Source organism: Rutidosis leptorrhynchoides, chromosome 9 (assembly GCF_046630445.1).
Source record: "Rutidosis leptorrhynchoides isolate AG116_Rl617_1_P2 chromosome 9, CSIRO_AGI_Rlap_v1, whole genome shotgun sequence".
NCBI lineage: Eukaryota > Viridiplantae > Streptophyta > Magnoliopsida > Asterales > Asteraceae > Rutidosis > Rutidosis leptorrhynchoides.
The window spans coordinates 360,083,318-360,093,110 of record NC_092341.1 but is presented as its reverse complement, the minus strand read 5'-3'; the positions used below and the strand labels follow the sequence as shown (position 1 = coordinate 360,093,110).

The 9,793-nt window shown below is 33.5% G+C and overlaps 2 protein-coding genes across 2 annotated transcripts; both read left to right on the top strand.

The window, feature by feature from the left end:
* The first annotated feature begins 276 nt into the window (after positions 1–276).
* On the top strand, positions 277–4,268 carry LOC139866089 (phosphoglucan phosphatase DSP4, amyloplastic-like). The gene is made up of 14 exons (XM_071854222.1): positions 277–388; positions 465–537; positions 632–691; positions 1,672–1,774; positions 1,869–1,945; positions 2,032–2,108; positions 2,270–2,350; positions 2,467–2,599; positions 2,690–2,749; positions 2,835–2,891; positions 3,043–3,138; positions 3,277–3,336; positions 3,674–3,781; positions 3,964–4,268. Exons 1-14 carry the CDS (start codon positions 363–365, stop codon positions 4,093–4,095), a joined length of 1,143 nt encoding a protein of 380 aa, XP_071710323.1. The 5' UTR covers positions 277–362; the 3' UTR covers positions 4,096–4,268.
* An 846-nt stretch (positions 4,269–5,114) lies between these two features.
* LOC139867257 (protein SIEVE ELEMENT OCCLUSION B-like) lies at positions 5,115–8,464 on the top strand. Its single transcript, XM_071855601.1, has 7 exons — positions 5,115–5,372; positions 5,460–5,564; positions 5,642–6,090; positions 6,408–6,523; positions 6,605–6,747; positions 6,823–7,314; positions 7,820–8,464. Exons 1-7 carry the CDS (start codon positions 5,115–5,117, stop codon positions 8,462–8,464), a joined length of 2,208 nt encoding a protein of 735 aa, XP_071711702.1.
* The last annotated feature ends 1,329 nt before the right edge of the window (positions 8,465–9,793 follow it).

Sequence of the window (9,793 nt, the reverse complement as noted above, 5' to 3'; positions counted from 1 at the left end):
ACTCAAACCCATAATTATTTTCGTTGTTTCATTAGTTGCAGTACGGTTAACTCAATGTAGCACGTGCTTGGTTTAGGGAAATGCATATGTGACACGTGCACGTGTCTTAAGCGAATGGCAAAAGAGAATGGCATTTAAGAGATTCTATTGAAAAACAAACCTTTTTAAATATAAATAAAAATTATTATAAATAACCATAATATCAACGTATATATATATTATATATAATAAATAAACAAACAAACAAATCCCCCCAAATAAATAAACAAACAAACAAATCCCCCCAAAAAAATCTAACTTTCTTCTTCCTCTCCACAGCTTCTCAGATTTGTTCTTTGTGTGATCTTTCACTTTTTCACACCATGAATTGTCTTCAAAATCTCCCTAGGTTTTCTTCAGTTCTCACTCAATTTTCAGTCTTAATTTATTAAATAATTGCTTACATTTCATCGTTTTTGTTTCAGATCGTCTTCAATTTTGCCTTCACGGAGCTTCAGAGTTCAATCTGCAATTCAACCGTGCTTCGTTAACTTGACGGTATACTTATGTTTAATCTGTTCGTACATTTATATTTATTAATCTACGCTTATCACTCTCGATTTACTCGTATATTTAAATTTTGTGCGTGTAGAAAATTCATTATGAAAAGCGGATTATAACTGTTGCTCACCGAAATAGTTCATCTGTTAAGGTGAGTTTTATCTATTTATTATTTAATTTAGTACTGTTTTAGCTTGAAATTGCTAGTTGATTTCGATTTATGTTGTGTTAGTAGTGATGGAATTCGATTTGAGTCCCAAATTAACTGTATATGTATTATGTGTTGTATTAATTTGAACTTAAACAAAATACAATTACTTATGAAAAACTAGAATCTAAGCATGTGAATTGGTAGTTATATCAGAAGAAGACGAAACGATAAGTGAATTAAAAAAGCTCATGATAGCTAAACCAGCATTTTGGATCAGCACAAATGATAGATATTAGTGGAGTAAGGATAACCTGCAAATTAAGATTTGGATGCAACAAGTACAACAGCTATTGTTATTTTATCAATACAGGAATATATTATATTTATGTTTATATGCTCTTATACTTTGCTTTCAGTTTTTCTAGAGGCATCGTCCTCTTATCATTTTTGTTAGTTTATTGCTGTAGGTTATTATAATGCTTAAATGTTTAAAAATGCACCAGTGTTCAATTTCAATAGGATTTATTTTTATGTATCCATCATTAAGTTATTGCTATTGTATGTGTCTTGACATGTTACATTTGTTGACATGAGAGTAATTGAAATTTTGATACACAAAATGAAAACTTTGATGGTTGGATCTATACAATACAATTTTACGTGAATATTGATGCAATTTCAGACACTTAACATTTAATTTTACATATTGTTTCTGCCACAATGTTTAAAAACTGATTACTAGTTAATGCTTAACTCGGTATTTATTTTACTGTACACAGGATCCTGGAAGACATCTCATACTCTATGAGTTTGACAACCATATGCTAAACGTTAACTAGTTGTATTCAAATTAAATGATACATTGGGGGCTTAAACTAATATTCTACCTAAAACTAAAAAGTGGTGAATTTTTTGTGTCAGTATATTAGATGTACCGATTTTCTTCAATATAAGAGAGTTATCCGCATTTGATTATGTAGGCAACACCTAGATCAACGTCTGATATCGACATGGAAGATGCCAAAGATAGTGAGGAGATATCTGATATATACAGTAATAACATGACTGAAGCAATGGGTGCTGGTTAGTAATCTTTATCATTCTAATATGTATGTATTATAAGTACTTTTTGTTGTCTTTAACTGTAAACAATGTGTTGCTAATAAGTCGATTTCAGTCTTGACGTATAGGCATGAATTAGGAATGAACTACGACTTCATTTCTCCAGATTTAATCGTTGGATCATGTCTGCAGGTGATTTTCCTCTATTCAAAATTTGAATTGTTACTCTGTTTTCAAAACAGTATACAAATTTTCACTTATTTCTATTCATATGGCAGACTCCTGCAGATGTTGACAAGCTTCGGAGTATCGGAGTGAAAACCATTTATTGTTTGCAACAAAATTCAGATCTCGAGTATCCAATTATTTAAAATGTTACAAAATTTTATGTATAAGACACAAGAATTAGCTGGAAATTGTTACATCGGTTTATAAGGTTTATAAGCTGCATACAGTTATAATAATGTTATCTGGACTCTGGAGAGGGTATTTTTTTCCCCTTTACTTGCATTACAGATACTTTAGTGTTGACATAGGTGCAATTCGTGAATATGCCAGTACGTTCAATGACATTGAACATATACGTGCAGAAATAAGGTTGGATATGATTTACTTTATGTTCTGTTTTTCTGTTTTGCATCATTTTTGGCAATTTTTCGCATATACATGTGGTACATTTGAAACATCGTTGTGTCACTTGGTTTGTGGAATAGGGACTTTGATGCGTTTGATTTGCGGTTACGTCTTCCATATGTGATAAGCAAATTGCACAAAGCCGTAAAACGAAATGGGGGAATAACGTATATACATTGTACAGCCGGACTTGGAAGAGCACCTGCAACTGCGGTATACTTATGTTCAAACTCACACAAATGCTTTCCAATTATAGAAAGTGGGAATATAATCATATACTGATGCGGTTTCTATGAATTACAGTTGGCATACATGTTCTGGGTTCAAGGTTATAAGCTAAAGGATGCAGTTACTTTTCTACTGGTAAGTTCATTTATCGTGTAAAATTAACATCATGTAACTAAGTTCAACATTTTAACTATATAATTCCCTTTTCCTTTCTCTACAGAGTAAGCGTTCATGTTTTCCCAAAGTGGATGCTATAAAAAGTGCCACGGCCGATATTGTGAGTCGTTCTTGCTCTTTTTTTTTTTTTTTTTTTTTTTTTGAGCGAGTACAACCTTGTGATTATCATATTTTGCATGTATGTAGTCTGATTAATTCTTTAAACTCTATTACTGTTAAGTGAATGCCTCAAAATTTAACTTTTTTCACAGCTTACAGGCCTAAAAAGGAAACAAGTCACGCTGACATGGAAGGGCGAAGAATTTACTACAGTGGAAATATCTGGACTCGATATTGGATGGGGTCAGGTAATTATGATGATCTTAATTTCATCTTTTAACCTCAAATTTGCTTTATTTCATTTTAATTTATTATTGTCCAGATGTAATTTTGTTTATATATTCTTTTTAGTGTTATGATGTACCTTACATAATTTATCATTTTAGAGAATTCCTCTGATATATGACGAGAATCAAGGTTCATGGGTTCTCCAGAGAGATCTGCCGGTAATTATCTCTTCTGTTATATAATCTATATAATAATATAATAATATACGTCGTTAAATTAGTAGTAACAAGTGTGGCTGATTTTATTTACCATAATCTTTATTTTGTTCTTTTACATATATCAATATTTCCATTGAACGACTGATGCAAAGTAAATGTTTATATTCATGATGATTCATTAAGATGAATGCCCTGAACAATTTGACGAATATAACAAAATGGAATATTGACAAGCTAATTTTTAACAAAATATAGTTAAGTTATGAATTCAGGAAGTGGTATATTTACTCTGGTGACATACAACAAATCGTGTAACTTATTTTTCTATATATGACAGGAAGGGCGTTATGAGTACAAGTACATTGTGGATGGTGAATGGCTGACGAATCAATATGAACTTCTTACTCCTGTTGACAAGGATGGCAACGTTAACAACTACATCCAGGTAGGATTCAATATCCAGTCGAATAAATTGAATATGCTTGTGTCATTATTGCTTTGATTCGTTTATTGTTTTCGGTTATAACTTGTGGTTATACTGTTCTTGTTGGGTTCATATTCATAATCCCCAACCACCGATTTCATGACAGAAAATAATATTAATATTAAACTCTTTGAATAATGCAGGTAAGTGATAATGACCCAGAGAGTCTAAGCACTGCACTATGGGAGAGATTAGGTTCTGATGATTTTGATCTAACCACAAACGAGCGAGAGATCATATTGCAGTTTCTTAACGAGTGTCCGGATGAAGAGTAAGAGCCGTGTTTACAAGCATTTGTAACCTGTTTATCTGTCTATAGATGCCAATATCATATTTAATCGCTCTGTTTAACGGACTTCTGTGTAGAACTATAGTAGTACACATACTAAGCGTCTGTTATTAACAATGTAGAAAAGTTATTACTTCAATAAATGGTATATTAAACTAATTCAATGTCATAATAATTATTTGTGAGTCACTTTTAAATTTTGTACACCCACATAATTAATTATCTAACAGGCAACAAAAAAATGTTATGGCTATAATCAACCAAGATCATATGGAGTACTGAATATTTTGTTTTGACAGTAACCACTTGGTAGAAAATGTAAAAGTAAGGGGTTACATAAATCTAATTTGTGACATTGATCGGTTGTAACTGGTGATTAAATTAAATTACCCTGCAAAAGCAATTAAGTAAAGAAGCAAAGAATAATTATATGTTTCTTAATCCATGATTATAATAGTTTTAAAGCAAGAAAAGGAAAAAGAAGACAACAACATATCTCAGCATATGTAATTTCTTTGCTTCAGGATCCTGCTATCAGATGTATGCAGCTTTCTGTACTATTTCCAACCCTCTACATCTTAAAACCGTTACTCAACTAAAAATATAATAAATAAAAGTTAACTAACTATGCTATTCAAACATAGAAAAAGTAAACAATATAAAATGGAGTTTGATTAACTGAAGCAAGGAAGTTGATTCATTAACTTGGACTATCACTTTATTCCTATCCTCAATACATATAAAAACCGAACCAGGTTACTCCATAGGAACAACACAACTAACTCTGCTATTCAAACAACTTTGTTTTAACCGAAAATGAATTCCTCGTCGTCCAATTTTACGAAGGGCATACCAGCACTTACTAGTGCAAAGAAGTCCTTAACAAACACCAGTTTGGCTACGAACCAGATGAACGATCAACAACATCACCAGCACCAACAGAATCAACAGTACTTGGGTCCCACGGCTCACCAATTAATGAGCCTTGCAAGTAAGCAACAACTAATGGGTCCAAACCACCATCTGAACCATAACTCAATGACTCATGCTATAAATGAGCCACCTGTACACAATCCGACACACCAGCAGCTGAGCAGAAACGTTCGAAATTCCATTTTCAGTGCGTCAGATGATGATGTCATTATGAGGCAAGTTCTTGGGACCCATCTACCTGATGGCACCGATGTCGATGTCAAACCTCTTCTCAACATTGTTGAAGATATCCTGCATCATTCTACCATCAACGCTGATCCAATTTCATCGGTATTATTAATTTTACTATATCTACTCATCTTTACTATTAATATATGCATCTTATCTTGAACTATGTTGTTCTTATATCTGGTGTAGGATACTGATACAAACGGAGACAAACTGGACGTTAAATCCCATCACACCAACGTCGTTGTCATACTCAATTCACTGTCTCATATCATTGACAAACTCGCAAGCGAGGTACTATCTGACAAAAAAAGTTAAATCATTCTGATGATCTCGTTACCTCCCGCTAACTTTCGTTAGTGATTTTTCAGATGGCGTTAAAGTGTTTAACGGGTGAGGATGGACACACGACATCCCTTGCACTTTTCCACACGGTCGGAAACTTTCACTGGGACGCAAAACTGGTGCTAACTCTAGCCGCTTTTGCGCTCAACTACGGTGAGTTTTGGTTGCTGGCTCAAATCTACTCATCGAACCAACTTGCTAAATCGATGGCGATTCTTAAACAAGTTCCAACAATCATGGAACATACGGCTCCATTGAAACCTCGATTCGATGCTCTTAACAAACTCATCCACTCCGTTTTGGAACTCACGAATTGCATCGTTCAATTTAAGGATCTTCCGTCTATGTACATAACTCCTGATAATCCAGCCATGGCGTCTGCAGTAAATACGATTCCTACTGCTGTTTACTGGAACGTTAGAGGCATCATTACTTGCGCTGCACAAGTTGCTACCTTGACTAGCATGGGCCACGAGTATATATATACACTCTATCCCGTTTTCTATTACTACATAATATCACGGATGGTCTTGTGGCTTGTGTCGGATTACACTCATGGTCCCCCTACTTTTTTTCCATCAAGGATGGTCCCTGTGGTTTTTTTTTTTTTTTTTCGTTCCCTGTGGTGCAAACCACAGGAACCACCGGTGATTCAAGTGCAAACCACATGGACCTTCTTTGACGGAAAAAAAACACAAGGACCGTAATCTGATACAAACCAGAGGACCATCCGTGATATTTTGTTAAATCGTATTGATATTGTATCATAAAGATAAATTTACAAATTTTCAGGTATGGGATTGCATCAACGGAGCTGAAATCGTGGGAATTATCGACCTTAACTCTAAAGATCAATCACATACATGAATTTCTCAAGAAACAACTTGAAAGTTGTCGTGTTGTTGTTGGTACGCTATCGATGCATCGAAACATTAAAATGAATAACTGAGCATTTGATTACATTGTATCTTCTTGTTTGATTGATGCAGGAGACAAAAAAGAAACTGAATTCAGGAGGTCTTTCAGTCACCTGTTTGAAACAATTCATATTGATAACATGAAAATACTCAAAGTCCTGATTAGTCCTAAGGATGATATACAACCACTCTTTGATGGATCTAATCAGAAGAGGGTATAGTAAAAACTACATAAATATCTATTTTAAAATTATAAATTCATTAACACCCTGCTAAAATGATATAAACAGGTTAGCCTTGAAATGCTGAGGAGGAGGAATGTATTGTTACTGATATCAGGGCTCGAAATGTCTCCCGACGAGCTTTCAATCCTCGATGAGATCTACAACGAGTCTCGTACTCAGGGAACAATAACGGGACCACCTTATGAGGTGGTATGGGTCCCCATTGTCGACCCGGCAGTACAGTACAACGATGCAATGCACAAGAAATTCGAGGAGATGAGAAACCGAATGCCATGGTTCTCGGTCTACCACCCTTCTATCATTGATAAGGCGGTTATAAGGTCCATTGGAGACAGGTGGCATTTTAGGAACAAACCGATTTTAGTAGTGTTGGACCCACAAGGACGGGAGTTGAGCCCGAATGCCATACACATGATGTGGATTTGGGGGACGAATGCTTTTCCGTTCACCAGCAATAAAGAGGAACTATTGTGGCGAGATGAGACTTGGCGGCTCGAGTTGCTAGTGAGTGGCATGGACCCGACGATACTAAACTGGGTGAGTTATTTTGACAACATGTTTATTTCTAAGGCTGCCTTTGATAAAACATAATGATTAAACGCTGAATGGTTCATAATCTTAATAATTCAGCGTTTCTGAATAACAACTTTTTTGATAATCGTTCTGAATGAATAATACGAATGAACTCAAAGGTTATTTTATAAACCTTTACATGAATAAAAAAAATAGTATAGTTGTTTAATAGCTTTTTCTGAATATAATTTAAGAAAGATTTTATAGAAATTTTAGGTGCCTAATGGTTAAGAGAATATTTCAACTCTGAATCTGAATGTTAAACCATTTAGTATCATTTGTCATTCAAAACTTGAAACAAACACGTTAAATGCTAAATGGTTTAGCATTCAGCGCCATTCGGCTTTGAACCATTCCGTTAAGAGGTAATCAAACACGCCCTAAGTGCTTACTGCTTATAAACATATAAACATTTTTCATAGACTGTGATTGGCAGTGTTTTTATAATGTCATATAAACATTGTTTTAGATAAAAGACGACAAATACATAATCTTATACGGAGGGGACGATATTGAGTGGATTCGCAAGTTCACCAACACAGCACGCGCTATGGCAAAAGCTGCACGCATTCCATTAGAGATTATATACGTCGGAAAAAGCAAGAAAAAGGAAAAAGTGCGTAAAACGATTTCCACAATTAGTATCGAAAAACTTAGCTACTTCTGGCAACAAAGTACTCTGATGTGGTTCTTTTGGGCGCGACTAGAAAGCATGTTGTACTCCAAGATACAACTAAACAAAGCCGATGATCATCAAGACATCATGATGCAACAAATCAAAAAACTACTTAGTTACGATAAAGACGGATCATGGGCGTTGTTGTCTAAAGGATCGAAGATTCTAACTAACGGACATGGAACCACGATGATGCAAGCGCAAGTTGACTTTGACTTGTGGAAGGAAGATATTTCGTCGAAAGGTTTTGATGTGGCGTTTACTGAGTACCACGATAAGCTTCATGTGGCGGCGAACAATTGTTGTCGTTTCGAGTTTGCGATAGGTGCAGGTAGGATCCCTGAAAGTATGACGTGCCCCGAGTGTCATCGTTCAATGGAGAAATACATATCTTTTAGTTGTTGCCATGATCAGACTGGGCTGCTTGAACCTTATTAATTAAGTATACAAGTTAATTATTTAATTAACTACACTGATTATGGGTTTTCTGATCATGTTTTTTAATGCTTTGAATAAACGAGTGTTGTATGTTTCTTGTTTCGATTTCTGTTAATGTTCAACTTTCATGTTGCTGATCATTTTTTGTTATTATTGCATATCTATATTTCTTTGAGTATGCTAATTTTTTAGGTTTCATCTCACCGCTTTAATTTGTTGTATATATTACTTATATGAATAATGTCAACCAAATATCTGTATCTCGCCAAATCTTTACTATGAGTTCTTCAATTTAGGCAACATGTGCCTCATGAACCATTTTAATAATTAAGTTTGAGCTTTGTTACAAGTTTACTGGCACATCTGCTCTGTGATGTTTGAACATAGAATCGAGTCCTTGTGAATGGGCAGAGCTAGGTGCTCTTATTTTACAACGATAGTGACGATTGCTTACATGAAATAATATATTGTTCTAAATAAACACATCATTCCATTAAACTTCACATATATAGATATACAACAATACACAATCCCACACATGCGATGTAGTGATCCGGAAATTTTCGACTAATTTTAAACCGAACTCTCGATACGATTTAATATATTTTGAAACGATAAGCAATGCCTGTTAGGTTGAGTCTCAAAATTTTTGAATTTGTTTTCTTGCATTCATTTAACTTCGACCATTTCTGACGATTCACGAACCATTAATTTTAAATAAATGTGTATACATATAAATATAAATAGAAGTTGTTATATTATTATTATTACTAATATTATTATTATCATTAATAAATATTGATAATATTATAACTAATATCATTAATAATAATATTATTATTATTATCATTATTAATTATTATTAAACTTATTAAGATCATTAGTATTGTTATTATTAATATCATCATATTATTATTATTATTACTATTATTATTATTATAAATGCTATTATTATTATTTGTAATTATATTATTATTAATATAATTATAATTATAATTATTAAATATTAATAGTAATCATATATATGAATTTGGAATCAGAATCAGTTGCAAGTAACAATCAAAAACTGTATCTGATTTGTTCCTATCTGACTTTGTTACAAGTCTCAATCTGCTTTTAAATTTCTATTTTGTTTCTTCTTCTGATCGAATATTTTCTGACAACTCAATCAAACTACAAAACAAAATGTTAATTAAATCTTACTGCTGTTTAATAACACTTACACTTTCAATAATTCATACTGCAATGTAGGAAATAAAAATCAAACAGAAAAATCGTACGAGTTGTTATATATCACGAACGAATTCTTTATTCCTGTCTTTAATTTGG

What these genes read in the sequence shown, in the direction of transcription:
- LOC139866089 (XM_071854222.1), top strand. Translation starts at nt 363, where the DNA reads ATGAATTGTCTTCAAAATCTCCCTAG. An exon ending in TGTCTTCAAAATCTCCCTAG is followed by an intron (nt 389 to 464) that starts GTTTTCTTCAGT and finishes TTTTTGTTTCAG; the next exon opens with ATCGTCTTCAATTTTGCCTT. An exon ending in ATGCAGTTACTTTTCTACTG is followed by an intron (nt 2,750 to 2,834) that starts GTAAGTTCATTT and finishes CTTTCTCTACAG; the next exon opens with AGTAAGCGTTCATGTTTTCC.
- LOC139867257 (XM_071855601.1), top strand. Translation starts at nt 5,115, where the DNA reads ATGGGTCCAAACCACCATCTGAACCATAACTCAATGACTCATGCTATA. An exon ending in TTGACTAGCATGGGCCACGA is followed by an intron (nt 6,091 to 6,407) that starts GTATATATATAC and finishes ACAAATTTTCAG; the next exon opens with GTATGGGATTGCATCAACGG. An exon ending in ATGGATCTAATCAGAAGAGG is followed by an intron (nt 6,748 to 6,822) that starts GTATAGTAAAAA and finishes TGATATAAACAG; the next exon opens with GTTAGCCTTGAAATGCTGAG.